The sequence below is a fragment of the Tursiops truncatus genome, chromosome 4 (assembly GCF_011762595.2).
Source record: "Tursiops truncatus isolate mTurTru1 chromosome 4, mTurTru1.mat.Y, whole genome shotgun sequence".
Lineage (NCBI taxonomy): Eukaryota > Metazoa > Chordata > Mammalia > Artiodactyla > Delphinidae > Tursiops > Tursiops truncatus.
In genome coordinates this window covers 114,927,442-114,945,487 of record NC_047037.1, presented here as the reverse complement: position 1 = coordinate 114,945,487, position 18,046 = coordinate 114,927,442, and the positions used below count along the sequence as shown (strand labels likewise).

General features: G+C 36.1%; 1 protein-coding gene across 1 annotated transcript in view; it reads left to right on the top strand.

Annotated features, from left to right (window-relative positions):
* LIPI (lipase I) overlaps positions 1 to 18,046 on the top strand; it is an 80,968-nt gene that overhangs the window by 33,897 nt on the left and 29,025 nt on the right. Inside the window, exons 7-9 of the mRNA XM_019922137.3 lie at positions 410 to 577; positions 2,263 to 2,367; positions 8,355 to 8,466. Of these exons, the coding sequence (XP_019777696.1) occupies positions 410 to 577; positions 2,263 to 2,367; positions 8,355 to 8,466 (385 nt within the window). The remainder of the gene's footprint in view (positions 1 to 409; positions 578 to 2,262; positions 2,368 to 8,354; positions 8,467 to 18,046) is intronic.

Sequence of the window (18,046 nt, the reverse complement as noted above, 5' to 3'; positions counted from 1 at the left end):
GAGAAGTTAGGAAAGGAAAGAGACATGATAAAGTTTTAATGTCACCTTGTTTCACATTCATCTCCGACACTGAATAGAAATGTTAAGCGTGAGAGTTTAGAAGGGAGATATGTGTACACTAGTTACTAAATATGGTAGCACTGTGTGTAGAGTTTGTTGAATAATTGAAATTAAACATTTTTGCTGTGTTATTACTTTAGAAAAATTTCTAATAAATCTCATGTAAAAGGCATATTACATATAAGTTTTAAATGGTAACATTTGTTTAGGTGCCTGAGATAAAACTGCATTGTAGTCAGCACTTTGATATTCATACAGTGCACAGCATTAGGTAGAACTTAGTATTTTTTTTTCAAACTTACTTGAACTTGGCTTAATACATCTAACTGCTTGACTTTGAACACTTAAGGACTTGAATTTATTAAATGCGACCATCAGAGAGCAGTTTACTTATTCATGGCAGCTTTGGAAACAAGCTGCAATTTTATTTCATTTCCTTGTCATTCGTACAAAGATTACAAGACTGGTTCATGTGTGGATTGTGCCGACTTTAAGGAAAAATCGTGTCCTAAACTAGGTAAGAGAGATTATCATACTTACTATACTTCTTTGTGGAAAATGAACATGTAATTTTGTTAGTATTTTCTGCTGGAAGCTTTCATACTTACTTGTGAATATGCTATTAACATTTTATGGAAAAATTTTCTGTGGAACAGAGAAAATAGTTATTTCCTACTAAATATTTTTCAGATTCTTAGTGAGAGGAACTTGGTCAACCTCCTTTCTGTGTTCCATGTTGTGGGCGCATTTGGTCGTCTCATGATGATACTTGTTCTTGATTCACAAAAGGATCTCACTCTTTAGCATCCATCTATATTTCCACTAAAGAAAGAAACTTGTGCATTCTTAGTGGTACTGAGGGTTTTGTTTGTTTGTTAGTTTGTATTTTTAAGGGAATTCTTAACAAGTGAAGAGGTGTGAACCATGGTTAGCTTTTCATTTGCTATTAGCAAGTAGATATGAATCACGCATGGTTCACACCATCTAAATCAATAAACTTAAGAGCAGTTAAGTGTTGCAACTTTTGATAACTAAAGCCTGCCAGTGGGAAATTATAGAGAAAAAAAGAATCCATATAAAAAATAGAATGTTAGAGCTGGAAAGAATCTCAGAGGCTGTTTGTTCAGGGTTTGCCAAAGACAATACCAGACCCCAAGCGTGTCATGGGCATGTAGACATCTGATCAGTATCATGATAGGTTCTACCAGAAATGTTTCCAAAGCCAAGTAACCTCAATGAAATGGGTAGCAATTACAAAGGCTGAATTAAACAGCCTCCTGCGGTTTTCTTTCACAGGAGGTTTATACTAATATACTAGAGAATTGCTAGAAGAGGCAGGCAATATGCAGGCTTTGCATGACTTATTTCCTCATAGACCCCTTCTGTCCACAAAATATCTTGTGGGATTAGTTTTCTTCAGTCCTCATGTTGGGGATTGCTTTTCTGGTCCCGTTGCTTTTCCATATAAATGAGGAAATTGTGACCCCGTGTGAACATATGGATTGCTGAAGGGCACAAGTGAAAACAGGAGTTAAATCTCTGAATTTTCAATTCAGTATTCTTTCTACTGCATTCAAATTTCGAATTCGGAGGTAGCAGTGTGGAAACAGACACATACATGAAGTAGGAAGCATATTAAATACGTGTGTGTGTATATGTTATATATTCTGTATGTACAAATATTGTTTGTATCTGAAATATATATTATACATACAATATGTAGTGTACATAGATGCTATCTATAATATATACATTGTATATATAATGTATACATATGCGTACTGTATCTGTATGAATGTGTATATAGGATAATTGAAGGCTGTGCTCATGGAGCTAAATTCTGTGTTCAAGTTTTATCTAATCAATTTATTCTGCTGAATTAACTGAAAAGAGTTTCAAGTAAAATCCTGCATTTGTAATAGTAAAAACTTATACAAATGGACTTTAACTATATGGCATGTGCAAAGCTCTGATAAGGTTTCCAGGGAGTAGATTTATTTGTGAATCTTGAATTTAAGAGTTGTTACTGTAGTTGAAATAAATAGAATGTGAAATTATTTGAAAAATGATTTTTTAATTATAAAAATTCATAAATTATAATTATCATAATACATTGATCCTTTAGTTCTTTTAGTGATTTGATATTTTTGTATGCTATTTGATAAAAGTCCAATTACTAATATTCTATTTCTCAAATCTCAGGTTATCAAACTGAGCTATGGAAAGATGTTTTAAAAGAGAGAATAGAGAACAGAACTCTCAGGACCACTGTGTTTTTGGATACTGTTGGCACAAATCCATTCTGTAGTAAGTTAACATTTTTAACAAATGAACAATTGATTAGTTTTATATAGTAATTCATATTTTTATTCAAAATTCAAATCTCAAAATGTACTTTCAAGGAACTTTAAATTTTGTTAGAGCCAGTTATACAAATTCAAATAAGGACTTAATTTTTGAATAAAATGAGCATATGCTTTGGGTAATATTCTTCCAAAAAAATCAAGGTCTTTTTTTTTTTACCCCCAATTTCCATGATTCTTCTTCCCACGTTTAGAGTTATGTCAGCTTACAGAGTTTAAGACATCTGTCTACACTATTACCACCCTTTCAGAAACTGAAACTAAATTATATAAATACAAAAATATGCAAGTAAATAATAATCTTCCCAATATATTTAGACAAGAGGAAAAAATTTGAAGAACAGAAGAGAATCTCAGAAATGTAATAACTAATTAGATTTATGAGGAGCTATTTAAAAAAGTAAAATTATTCTGTTTGGAGAGCAAGATCTTAAAGTGCTTTATAAATAAAAGCAAATCCTATGATATGAAGAATCTTATGAAATAAGTTTCCAGTCACTGCCATTGATCTTGGTTACTGGGGAATAAATATTTAAAACAGACTCTTATTATTTTAAAATATTTTAGGTCAGTTATTGCAGATGTTTTGCAGTCAAAGTTATTATCAATTTTTAAGATACTCTTTAAACATTTGTGATGTGCCCTGTCATTCAGAATTGGGCTCATCCATTTTTTAATTTAAAATTTTTATTGAATTAAAATTTAGATTCACATGCAGATATAAGAAATAATGCAGAGGGATCCTGTGTACAATTTATTCAGTTTTCTTCAGTGGTAAAATTTTGTAGCACTATAGAATAAATGTAATATCATTACCACATGATACTGATATTGCTAGAATCCATCCATTTTATTTATATTTCCTCACTGGTGTGTGTGTGTGTGTGTGTGTGTGTGTGTGTGTGTGTGTGTGTGTGTTTAGCTCTGTACAACTTAATCATCATATAGGGCTCTGTATCTATCACCACAGTGAAGATATTGGACAGTTCCATCACTACCAGACCCTTTGGGTGGCACTTTTATAGCCATATATACCAGCTTCTTGTCCTGCTGTTTCTAATCCCTGACATCCATTAATACACTCCTAAAATTTTGTCATTTTGAAAATGTTATATAAAGGGAATCGTTCACTATGTGACCTTTTAATTGGCCTTTTTAAAGTCAGCATGATTCTCTGGAGGTTCATCCAGCATGTATCAATAATTCATTCCGTTTTATTGCTGAGTAGTATTCCACAGTACGTACGTACTGAAGTTTGTTTAATCACTCATCTCTTGTAGGACATTAGGCATGTGTTTAGATTTGGCTATTATGATTAAAGTTGCTGTGGATATTTGTATAAAAGTTTTTGTGTGAATTTAGGTTATCATTTCTCTGTTAGAAAGGCCCAGGAATACAAATGCTGGGTCAGAAGTTAATTGTACATTTAACCTTATAAGAAATTGAGAAAGTGTTTTTCAGTGTGGCTGACCATTTTACATTACCTGCAGCAAAGTATGAGTGATATAATGAGTGACTTCTTACTAGCATTTGGTGTTGTCATTATTTAAAAAAATTATCCCTCCTGATAGGTATATAGTGATGCCTTGTTGAGGTATTAATCTTTGTTGCCTTAATGGCTTATGAGATTGTGTATCTTCTCTGTATATCCTCTTTGGTGAAGTGTGTCTTTTGCTCATTTTCCAATTGGAGTTTTTTTAACTATTGAGTTTTGAGGATTCTTTATATATTTTTGATAGTAGTCCTTGTTTCCTTGTTGAAGATTTGGTTTGCAATTATTTTTTCCCAGTCTGAAACTTGACTGTCTTTTCATCTTCTTCACAAGGGCTTTCACAAGGGCAAAAGTGTTTACTTTTGATGAGGTCTAATTTATCATGTTTTCCTTTCATGGACTATGCTTTCGGTATCTAAGAATTCTTTGCTGAGCCCTAGGTCCTGAAGATTTTCACCCCCAATTTTTTTCTAACAGTGTTATAGTTCTGTTTGTTCCTTTAAACACAGACAACCTTGTTTTAAATTTATATTGAAAAGTACATACCCCAGAATATCTAAAATAATCATTGCCAAGAAGAATAAAGAAGAAATAATCAATTTGACCTTTCTTCTGTATCACATCTCTTTTTCTGATTCTCTTCTTCTGTCTTCCTCTTCTACCTTTAAGGGTTTGTGATTACAATCTTTGGGACTGCATTGGGCCCACTTGGATAATTCAAGATAACCTCTTTATTTTAAGGGCAGCTGATTAGCAATCTTAATTCCATTTGAGATCTTAATTATCCTTTGCCATTTCAGGTAACATATTCACAGGTTCCAGAGATTAGGGCACGGACATATTTGGGGAGGTCTACCACAATTATAATATGCATATGTGATTTTTCACAGTTTACTGGTATCAACATTTACCATGTCAAGTGAAACGTGGGAACTTCACTTCCATTTAGGTTATTTTACATTCTCCACTTTTATATATCATTGTCTTGAGTATCGGATCATGTGATAATTTTTACTTCAAGTATCAAATATGATGTATAAATTCACAAGGATAAGGATAATTTATTGTACGTACCCATATTTCTTCTCTTCCCATTATTACCTTTTTGTTTCTGATATTCCAAGATTATTTATTTCATCAATTCCTCTGTGTTCCTTCTTACAATATTTAAGAATGGGTCTGTTAAAGAGAAATCCTTTAAGTTTTTCTTTGTCTGAGAATGTCTTTATTTCTCCTTTATTCTCAAAGGATAGTTTTTCTGGGTATAAGATTTAGAGTTGAGTTCCTTCTTTTAGCACTTGAAAAATGCCGTGTCTCTTCCTTTTGGCTTCTGTGTTTTCACATGAGAAATCCATTGTAACTCAATTTGGTGTTCTCCTGTAGATAACACATCATTTCTCTTTGGCTGCTTTCAAGAGATTTTTCTTTGTTTCTAGTTTTCTGAAGCTTAATTATAATTCTTTTGTTATACTCCCACAGGTCCCTGAGATTCTGTCCATTTTTTTTCTCAGTCTGTTTTCTCTCTGTTTTCAGGTGGAGTTTCAGGCAGATCGATCTGTTCTCCAGTTCACTGATTTCTATCCTCTTTCATTTCCACTCTGCTATTGAGGCTGTCCAGTGAGTTCTGTATCCATTATGGTATTTGTCATTTATGTAATGTCTACTTTTATTTTCTTTTATAGCTTCTATTTCTTGGCTGAGATTTTGCTATTCCTTCATTTTTTTTCAAGAGACTCTGACTTGGAAGGATTTTTATGACAGTTTCTTTAAAATCCTTGTCAGATAATCCCAGCCTCTGATTCATTTCAGTGCTGGCATTAGTCGATTGTCTTTTCTCACCAGAGTTGTGATTTTCTTTGTTCTTGGTATAATGGGTAATTTTCAGTCACATCTTGGACATTTTCTCTATGTGACAATTTGAGTCCTGTTTAAATCTTCCATTTTAGCAGGAGTTATATTGTTTAGGTTTTGGCTTTATGTATTCTGAGACTGTGAGTTTTAGCCACATAAAGCTTCAGGATTATCATATTCTCCTGGTGATTTGCTTTACTTTGCTCTTTTTTTGTGCTTCATAAATAAAAATGCATTTTTTTTTTGCCTCACAGACTATTTTATCAGATTTTATCACAACAACAATTTGTCTCATAGAGCCTTTGAACCTTGTGTCTTCTTTTCTATCCTCAGTATTATATTCAGTAGTATTTTATTTCACTTATTTAACAATAAATAATTATTATGAATATTATCATTAATCAAATGCTCACTTATATTTACCAATTTCAGTTTTCTACATTTTATCTTGTCCTTTCCTCCCTTCCCAACTCCTTCCTTTGGGACTTAATTTCTATCTTGCTAAAATAGATCCTTAATGACTTTTCACTAAGTAATGTTTCTCAGTTTGTTTGTTTGTTTCCTTGAAAATGTCCTTATCTTTTTCTTACTCTGGAATGTAAATTTAGTCCGGAATAGAATTCTACATTGAGAGTTTTTTCATTGAGTACTTTGAAGATATTAATTCTCCCATTTTAAGATAATTTTCTTATCATTTATTAGCAGTCTAATTGTCCCCTGCAGATAATCTATATTTTTCTTCTGGTTAAACTTATGTATGTATATATGTATTTATTTATCCATCTATTAATTTATGCATGATTTGTTGTTATTTTCTAGTCTCAGTGGTCAGTTCAAGTCTCTATTAAAGAAAAAAATATTTGTGTTATTTCAAAATAAAGATTCATGTCACATTTTAGCAGAAAACTCTCATCAGTCTGCTCTTCTTCAAAATTCTCCCTTCAGGAACAAGTTGGATTTTGTTTTTTCCAGAATTTAGTTACCATAATACTAGAGGATTTTTCATGTAAATTTTTGGAGGTTCTTAACCAATGGGGACTTGTAAATTTAAATTCTGTGTTACCTGGAGTTTTATTTAGTCTTAAGGAATTTATTTTTCCACTTAAGACCCATACACAACCAGTAGGAAGAATTTTTCAAGTTTCTCTTTCAATGACAAAGCAGAGAGCTAAGGTCCCTGACTGTGCAATGTTTTTCATTGTAGCTCCATCACTTAGTGTTGTCTCCTGCTGTACCATGGAAATTGACACTTCATCCTTTGTCTCCATGCTACACCCAGTTCTCAAGTCCCATGCAGATCCAGGGCTTCAGTTCTTCTTAAGCCTTGCCTTTAATTTCTCTTCATTGCTGTCTCCTGATATTTTCTCTTCCTTCATCTGAGCTTTGTCGTGTTTTCAATTTACACCCAGAATGTCTATACACTTGTAGCAGGAGGCAGGCTTATTATGTAACATCTCAATATATCATACTGCCAGGAATCATCTGAGCAAGTATGAGCACCCACTTTTTTGGGTGAGGGAACCAAAGTATTTTATCTAAAGCTGGGCAGTCACTTCAAAGTAAGAAGTGTTCCTTTATGTCTTTTGTGTTAGCAATTGATAAGGGTCAATTATAAATCCATTACCTTATTTGAGGTAGTACTAAGCATCTGGCATAGGCAAGAAGTTACTCTGGGCTGTTGAGTAGCAACATTTAATGGCTAGCATGCACAATTTTAGTACATATGTATTTCACAAGAAAAGTTCATCTATCCCATGTTCTGTTTATATACATTGTCTTCCAAGAGTTTTGCACAATACTGGGAAAATTCACGGAGAGTAAGAAATTTCTGTGTACACCAGACAATATCGGGTATAGGGATGAGTTCAGCATCTTTGCCTCTGAAAGATATATCAATTTTTTTGTACGGGAATTTTGAAAAAGAACTACTGTGAGCTCACTCTGTATAGGACTGTCTAATTTTACAGTCATTCCAAAACAACCAGTGAAATCGGGAATTATATTTGTCAAGCAAATTTAGCTAGGACTATTAATCAGATAATTAAGGAACCTTATCATATTTACCTTAGATGTGCTATTGATAGAGAAAAATTGTTTAATTGACCTAAATTCTGATATTTTTCGATTTGCAGACAAGTTAGTATTTACTAATTATTTGACCAACTTTTCACCATACCCATGACTGTCTGGCAAGCTTTTATTCCTCATTTTCAAGACCAGTTAAAAATTAACAAGAGGGAATTTCCCTGGTAGTCCAGTGGCTAAGACTACGTGCTCCCAATGCAGGGGGCCTGGTTTGATCCCTGGTCAAGGAACTAAGAGTTCTCAACTAAGAGTTCGCATACCACAACTAAAGATCCTGCAGGCCACATGCCACAACCAAGACCCGGCACAGCCGAATAAATAAATGTTAAAAAAAGATTAACAATAGGTAAAATATATTACATATGTACCAAATGAGTGCCTCTCAATATTATTTGCAGATATTATATATGCCTAGATTACATAAATATATATTTACATGCATATCTCCACCAAACCAAAGTTAAAAAATAACATGAATTGCATTCCATATTTTTGTTTTGTAGCCTATTATTTTGTTCTCAGTATAATTGTTCTGGATAAAACAATGAAGGATGGCTGTATTACATTTAAATTATTAAACCAACTTGGAATGGTTGAAGAGCCAAGGCTCTTTGAGTAAGTAGAATTTAGTATCTTTTTGTTTTGTAAAATATGTTTTCTTGAGCTTTTGGAGGATAATCTAAATAGTATAAATTTTCTATGCAGTGAGTCTTAAACTGTTAAATATTAAATGGATCTCTGGTGTCATATTCTAATTCATTCATTCTATGGAGGGAGATGCCGAATATGAAAGAAACTAAATAACTTGTTCATGTGATACATCTAGCTACTACAAGAGTTAGAAGAAGAGAAGAAACTTTCCACCTAATTTTGAACACTGATAGAATGCGTTGTAATAACTAATAATATCACTCCATAATATTTTATTATTTTAAATTGCTTAGAATTGTGTATATATGTATATACCCATGCACACATATACGTATGATTCATCACTTATTCTTATCAGACACATGGTGATCAGACACATGGTGATCCAAACTGAAATAGCAATGTTACCGTGCTCAAGGAGGTCACAGAATCCTGGAGGAGACTAATGCATAATTACAGCTCTGAGTAATAAGTTTTATAGTAGCAGAACACTTATGTGCTATGGGAGTACAGAGGAAGAAGCAAGGAAGCATTTGAAAGGGTGGTATTGCAGTCAGGGAATGGGAGATGGTACTTTCAAAGGCATGGATAGGTAAGTACGTGAGTTCATTAATAGCACAGATTGCAGTCCTAGAGCAGTTGTTTCAAACTTGTTCAGAAGGCAAACTGTGAGTCTTGCTTTCCTTTACAAGAATCATGTTCTATGCAGAACACCATGAAATACTGATGCATTTTTATTCAAACACTTGATTATTGCATTTTTCATGAACAATGTAAAATATAAAACCCATATGCATGGTAAATCTATCCATCTAAGCCTGGCCAATGGCTTCTTGTTTTTCTATTAATAATTCTTTGCTCATAAATTTATACATGCTTTAGGATTTTAACCCTATTAGATGCCAGGGAAGTCAGAGACTTTTTTTTTTTTTTTCTGGTACGCGGGCCTCTCACCACCGCGGCCTCTCCCGTTGCGGAGCACAGGCTCCAGACGCACAGACTCAGCAGCCATGGCTCACGGGCCCAGCCACTCCGCGGCATGTGGGATCCTCCCGACTGGGGCATGAACCTGTGTCCCCTGCATAGGCAGGCGGACTCCCAACCACTGTGCCACCAGGGAAGCCCAATCAGAGACTTTTAAATGATCTTTTATTTCCCTTTTAAAAATTAGAAAAGGAATTTTTTTTTGCTGTAGAAAATGTGTTATACAGTAGAAAGTGAGAATAATCTATAATTACATTGTCCAGGGATATTCACATTTACTATTTGGTTTATAAACATTCCTCTTTTTCTTCCTCCCCCTCCTCTTCCGTCTCCTTCTCTTCCACTTTCATCTCTTCCTTTTCCTCCTCTTTGTTCTTCTTCTACATGCCCCTGAACATGCATACATTATTTTTTTACTTAGCAAAATTAGGATCATTTTGCAAATGTGTTCTGCATTCTGATTTTTATACTGAATGCTATAGTGTGATCATTTTTTCTGTGTCACTGAAAATCACTTACACATCATAATAGGATGCCAAATATATTAATATGGCAATATAGGATTTTAAACAGAGAGTGTCAATATTGTGTATTCAGGGTAGAATGACTCCCCAGATGGATGAGTAATGGGGAGATTAGTGTGGAACAAGTGCAGAGTGGTTGCTATTGTAATAATTTATAGGAAAGATAATGGAGGCTTGGATAGAGTCAGTAGAAGTGGGTTTTTAGGATTTAGAGTAGATTCGTTTCTGTGATTAATTAAACATGTGAAAGTGAAGGGAAAAAACCCAATCTGGAGTGACTTTGAGTTTTAAGCTTGGTGACTATTTGAATTATGGTGCCATTTACTGAGCTAGGAGATACATGGAGAGGAGCCAATTTAATCATTCAATAAAATTTCTTGAACTGTACTAGAAATTAAGGACAAAATTTAGGGAGAATTATAGATTTCTGTCCTTTCATAATTTTTGTCTAGTAAGCAGTTTGCAAATACATAATACAAATAAAATGATGATGTTCATCATTCCTGTTTTCAAAACAATTTTTTTTTTTTTTTTTTTTTTGCGGTACATGGGCCTCCCACTGCTGTGGCCTCTCCCACTGTGGAGCACAGGCTCCGGACGTGCAGGCTCAGTGGCCATGGCTCACGGGCCCAGCTGCTCCGCGGCATGTGTGATCTTCCCGGACTGGGGCACGAACCCATGTCCCCTGCATCGGCAGGCGGACTCTCAACCACTGTGCCACGAGGGAAGCCCTCAAACAATTTTTAATGAATATCTATACTGAGCTAGGCACTGTACTAGGTGCTGAATATACTATGATGAGAAAAACAGACATGATCCTACCCTCATTAAATTTACAGTCTAATGAGGGATATAAAATAAATAATTATAAAAATATGTAAATAAAAATCTGTCTGTGAAAAATGTCTTGAGGCAAATTATAGTATGTACAGGAATACAGAATAGGAAATGTGAAATAGTTAGTGGGGTCACTAAACTTTCTCTAACGCCTTTTTATATCAGTTGAGACCAAAAGGAGGAGCAGGAGTTAGTCGCTCTGCTGCATTCTGGGCAGAGGGGCCAACAAAGGCAAAACTCCTGAAGCAGGAGAAAGTAGAGTCCATTTTGGGAGCTGAAGGAAGTTTATTATGTCTGAGAACAGAGGCAGGGAAAGGAAGAGAATGATGAGAGAGGTAGAAAACACTTATATTTTGTAGGAATTAGAACCTGTAGGACATGTTCAAGGATTTCTATTTTATTCACTTGGCAAATGAAAACCAATGAAGTGTTTGCGCTGGGGCAGTCTGGTTGGAGCCAGGACTGGATTATTATTTTAGAAAAACAATTTAACCACAGTGGATTGGAGAGGGAAAAGACAGGATGCTGTTGCAAGAATAAAGACCAGGAACAATGGTGCCCTGAGATAAAGTGTTTACAGTGGAAATGGAAAAATGAGAATGAGGATGGATTCAAAGCAGATTCAGGATATTTCATAGACAGTCAGCAGGCACATGGGATAGATTAGATGTAGGAGTTAAAGAGAGGATGGGGGGACCTTCAAGATGGCGGAGGAGTAAGATGTGGAGATCACCTTCCTCCCCACAAATACATCTACATGTGGAACAACTCCTACAAAACACCTACTGAACACTGGCAGAAGACCTCAGACTTCCCAAAAGGCAAGAAAAACCCCATGTACCTGGCCATGTGGCTGACAGGGTCCATGTGCCTGGCCATTTGGCTGACAGGGTCTTGGTGCTCCAGGGTGGTGTCAGACCTGAGCCTCTGAGGTGGGAGAGCCGAGTTCAGGACATTGGGCCACCAGAGACCTCCTGGCCCCATGTAATATCAATTGGTGAGACCTCTCCCAGAGATCTCCAACTTAATGCTAAGATCCAGCTCCACCCAACGACGAGCAAGGTGCAGTGCTGGAGGCCCCATGCCAAACAACTAGCAAGGCAAGAACACAACCCCACCCATTAGCAGAGAGCCTGCCTAAAATCATAATAAGTTCACAGACACCCCAAAACACACCAACAGACATGGCCCTGCTCACTAGAAAGACAAGATCCAGCCTCACCCACCAGAACACAAGCAGTTCCCTCTACCAGGAAGCCTACAAAAGCCACTGAACCAACCTCACCCATTGGGGGCAGACACCAAAAACAACGGGAACTACAAACATGCAGCCTGCAAAAAGGAGACCTCAAACACAGTAAGTTAAACAAAATGGGAAGACAGAGAAATATGCAGCAGATGAAGGAGCAAGGTAAAAACCCATGAGACCAAACAAATGAAGAGGAAAGAGGCAGTCTACCTGAAAATGAATTCAGAGTAATGATAGGAAACATGATCCAAAATCTTGGAAACAGAATGGAGAAAATACAAAAAACGTTTAACAAGGCCCTAGAAGAATGAAAGAGCAAACAAACAATGATAAACTGCACAATAAATGAAATTAAAAATTCTCTAGAAGGAATCAATAGCAGAATAACTGAGGCAGAAGAACGGATAAGTGACCTAGAAGATAAAATAGTGGAAATAACTACTGCAGAGCAGAATAAAGAAAAAAAGAATGAAAAGAATTGAGGACAGTCTCAGAGACATCTGGGACAACATTAAACTCACCAACATTCTAATTGCAGGGGTCCCAGAAAAGAAGAGAAAAAGAAAGGGTCTGAGAAAATATTTGAAGAGATTATAGTTAAAAATTTCCCTAACATGGGAAAGGAAATAGTCAATCAAGTCCAGGAAGTGCAGAGAGTCCCATACAGGATAAATCCAAGGAGAAACACGCCAAGGCACATATTAATCAAACTATGAAAATTTAAATACAAAGAAAAAATTTAAAAGCAGCAAGGGGAAAGCAACAAATAACATACTAGGGAATCCCTATAAGGTTAACACCTGATCTTTCAGCAGACAGAATGGAGTGGCAGGACATATATAAAGTGATGAAAGGGAAAACCCTATAACCAAGATTACTCTACCCAACAAGGATCTCATTCAGATTCGATGGAGAAATTAAAACCTTTACAGACAAGCAAAAGCTAAGAGAATTCAAACCAGCTTTACAACAAATGCTAAAGGAACTTCTCTAGGCAGGAAACACAAGAGAAGGAAAAGACCTACAATAACAAACCCAAAACAATTAAGAAAATGGTAACAGGAACATACATATCGATAATTACCTTAAATGGAAATGGATTAAATGCTCCAACCAAAAGACATACACTGGCTGAATGGATACAAAAACAAGACCCGTATATATGCTGTGTACAAGAGACCCACTTCAGACCTAGGGACACATACAGACTGAAAGTGAGGGTATGGAAAAAGATATTCCATGCAAATGGAAATCAGAAGAAAGGTGGAGTAGCAATTCTCATATCAGACAAAACGGACTTAAAAATAAAGACTATTACAAGAGACAAAGAAGGACACTACATAACGATCAAGGGATCAATCCAAGAAGAAGGTATAACAATTGTAAATATTTATGCACCCAACATAGGAGGACCTCAATACATAAGGCAAATGCTAACAGCCATAAAAGGAGAAATGGATGGTAACACAATAACAGTATGGGACTTTAACACCCCACTTTCATCAATGGACAGATCATGCAAGATGAAAATAAATAAGGAAACACAAGCTTTAAATGACACATTAGACAAGATGCACTTAATTGATATTTATAGGATATTCCATCCAAAAACAACAGAATACACATTCTTCTCAAGTGCTCATGGAACATTCTCCAGAATAGATCATATCTTGGATCACAAATCAAGCCTTGGTAAATTTAAGAAAACTGAAATCGTATCAAGTATCTTTTCCAACCACAATGCTATGAGACTAGATATCAATTACAGGGAAAAAAATGTAAAAAATAGAAACACATGGAGGTTAAACAATATGCTATACTAAACAACCAAGAGATCACGGAAGAAATCAAAGAGGAAATCAAAAAATACCTAGAAACAAATAACAAAACACGACGACCCAAAACCTATGGGATGCAGCAAAAGCAGTTGTAAGAGGGAAGTTTATAGCAATGCAATCCTAGCTCAAGAAACAAGAAACATCTCAAATAAACAACCTAAACTTACACCTAAAGCAATTAGAGAAACAAGAACCAAAAAACCCCAAAGTTAGCAGAAGGAAAGAAATCATAAAGATCAGATCAGAAATAAATGAAAAAGAAATGAAGGAAAGAATACCAAAGCTAAATAAACCTAAAAGCTGGTTCTTTGAGAAGATAAACAAAATTGATCAACCATTAGCCAGACTCGTCAAGAAAAAAAGGGAAAAGACTCAAATCCACAGAATTAGAAATGAAAAAGGAGAAGTAACAACTGACACTGCAAAAATACAAAGGATCACGAGAGATTACTACAAGCAACTATATGCCAATAAAATGGACAACCTGGAAGAAATGGACAAATTCTTAGAAAAGCACAACCTTCTGAGACTGAACCAGGAAGAAATAGAAAATATAAACAGACCAATCACAAGCACTGAAATAGAAACTGTGATTAAAAACCTTCCAAAAAACAAAAGCCCAGGACCAGATGGCTTCACAGGCGAATTCTATCAAACATTTAGATACGAGCTAACACCTATCCTTCTCAAACTCTTCTAAAGTAGAGCAGAGGGAGGAACACTCCCAAACTCGTTCTACGAGGCCACCATCACCCTGATACCAAAACCAGACAAAGATGTCATTAAAAAAGAAAAGCACAGGCCAATATCACTGATGAACATAGATGCAAAAATCCTCAACAAAATACTAGCAAACAGAATCCAACAGCACATTAAAAGGATCATACACCATGATAAAGTAGGATTTACCCCAGGAATGCAAGGATTCTTCAATATATGCAAATCAATCATTTTGATATACCATATTAATGAATTGAAGGATAAAAACCATATGATCATCTCAATAGACGCAGAAAAAGCTGACAAAAGTTAACACTCATTTATGATAAAAACTCTCCAGAAAGTAGACACAGAGGGAACCAACTTCAACATAAGAAAGGCCATATATGACAAACTCACAGTCAACATCATTCTCGATGAAAAACTGAAACCATTTCCACTAAGATCAGGAACAAGATAAGTTGCCCATTCTCACCACTGTTATTCAACATAGTTTTGGAAGTTTTAGCTACAGCAATCAGAGAAGAAAAAGAAATAAAAGGTATCCAAATCAGAAAAGAAGAAGTAAAACTGTCACTGTTTGCAAATTACATGATACTATACATAGAGAATCATAAAGATGCTACCAGAAAACTACTAGAGCTAATCAATAAATTTGGTAAAGTAGCATGATACAAAATCAATGCACAGAAATCTCTTGCATTCCTTACACTAATGACAAAAAATCTGAAAGAGAAGTTAAGGAAACACTCCCATTTACCACTGCAACAAAAAGAATAAAATACCTAGAGATAAACCTATCTAAGGTGACAAAAGACCTGTATGCAGAAAACTATAAGACACTGATGAAATAAATTAAAGACGATACAAATAGATGGAGAGATATACCACGTTCTTGGATTAGAAGAATCAACATTGTGAAAATGACTATACTACCCAAAGCAATCTACAGATTCAATGCAATCCCTATCAAACTACCAATGGCATTTTTCACAGAACTAGAAAAAAAAATCTTAAAATCTGTATGGAGACACAAAAGACCCCGAATAGCCAAAGCAATCTTGAGAAAGAAAAATGGAGCTGGAGCAAGCAGGCTCCCTGACTTCAGGCTAAACTACAAAGCTACAGTAAACAAGTCAGTATGGTACTGGCACAGAAACAGAAATATAGATCAATGGAACAGGATAGAAAGCTCAGAGATAAGCCCACACACTTATGGTCACCTTATCTTTGATGAAGGAGGAAAGAATATACAATGGAGAAAACACAGCCTCTTCAATGGGTGGTGCTGGGAAAACTGGACAGCTTAAAAGGGTGAAATTAGAACACTCCCTAACACCATACACAAAAATAAACTCCAAATGGATTAAAGACCTAAATGTAAGTCCAGACACTATAAAACTCTTAGAGGAAATCATAGGCAGAACACTCTATGACATAAATCACAGCAAGATCCTTTTTGACCCAGCTCCTAGAGAAATGGAAAACAAAAATAAACAAATGGGACCTAATGAAACTTCAAAGTTTTTGCACAGCAAAGGAAACCATAAACAGGACGAAAATAGTACCCTCAGAATGGGAGAAAATATTTGCAAATGAAGCAACTGACAAAAAATTCATGTCCAAAATATACAAGCAGCTCATTCAGCTCAGTATCAAAAAACCAAATAACCCAATCCAAAAATGGGCAGGAGACCTAAATGGGCATTTCTCCAAAGAAGATATACAGATTGCCAAAAAACACATGAAAGGATGCTCATAATCATTAGAGAAATGCAAATCAAAACTCCAATGAGGTATCACCTCACACCAGTCAGAATAGCCATTATAAAAAACTCTACAAATAATAAACGCTGGAGAGGGTGTGAGAAAAGGGAACCCTCTTGCATTGTTGGTGGGAATGTAAATTGATACAGCCACTATGGAGAACAGTATGGAGGTTCCTTTAAAAACTATAAATAGAACCACCATATGACCCAGCAATCCCACTACTGGGCATATACCCTGAATAAACCATAAGTCAAAAAGAGTCATGTACCACAATATTCGTTGCAGCACTATTTACAACAGCCAGGACATGGAAGCAACCTAAATGGCCATTGACAGATGAATGGGTAAAGAAGATGTGGCACATATATACAATGGAATATTACTCAGCCATAATAAGAAACGAAATTGAGTTATTTGTAGTGAGGTGGATGGACCTAGAGTCTGTCCTACAGAGTAAGTCAGAAAGAGAGAAACAAATACCGTATGCTAACACATATATATGGAATCTAAAAAAAGAAGGTTCTGATGAACCTAGGAGCAGGACAGGAATAAATACACAGACATAGAGAATGGACTTGAGGACATGGGGTGGGGGAAGGGTAAGCTGGGATGAAGTGAGACAGTAGCATTGACAATATATACACTACCAAATGTAAAATAGATAGCTAGTGGGAAGCACCCGCATAGCACAGGAAGATCAGCTCGGTGCTTTGTGACTACCTAGAGGGGTGGGATAGGGAGGGTGGGAGGGAGACGCAAGAGGGAGGGGATATGGAGATATATGTATGCATATGGCTGATTCACTTAGTTACACAGCAGAAACTAACACAACATTGTAAAGCAACTATACTACAATAAAGATGCTAAAAAAATTTTTTTAATTAAAAAATAAAAAATAAAGAGAGGATGATCTCAAGGGCAAAGCCTAGTTGTCCGGCTTGGGCAATAGATAGTGGTGCCATTTAAAATTATAAGAAAATTTCTAAGTTTTAGGGCAGCAGTGTCCAACCTTTTGGGCACCAGGGACCGGTTTTGTGGAAAACACATTTTCCAAGGACTGCGGGGGCACGGGGGGAGTTCAGCTGGTAATGCTAGCGATGGTTCAGGTGGTAATGCGAGTGATGGGGAGCGGCAGATGAAGCTTCACTCGCTCGGCTGCCACTCACCTCCTGTGTGGCCCGGTTCCTAACAGGTCATGGACCAGCACTGGTCGGCAGCCCGGCGGTTGGGGACCCCTGTTTTAGGGGTTTTGTTTTTCTTTTTTGGTGAGAGTTGAGTGTTGGGGAAGATGTCATTAAATTTGAACTTAGTGAGCTTTAGGCATCCTTGAGATATCCAAGTAGATATGGTGAGTAACAGCGGGTATATGTGTCTGGGTCTCATCAGACAGGGCTCAGCTGGGGGCAGAGGCTTGGTGGAGCACACAGTTGGTATTTGGAACCGGTGGAGAAGATGTGAGTTTTGGGGGGAAGACAACATGTTTCCATCTGGATATGTTGACTCTGAAGTATCTCTGAGAAATCTAGATAAGCTCTTGGACAGAAATTAGAGATATGACCAATGACATTATATTCTATGAAAGAGGAGGTAGTCACTCTGCCGCAGGGAGGAGGGATGGGTTT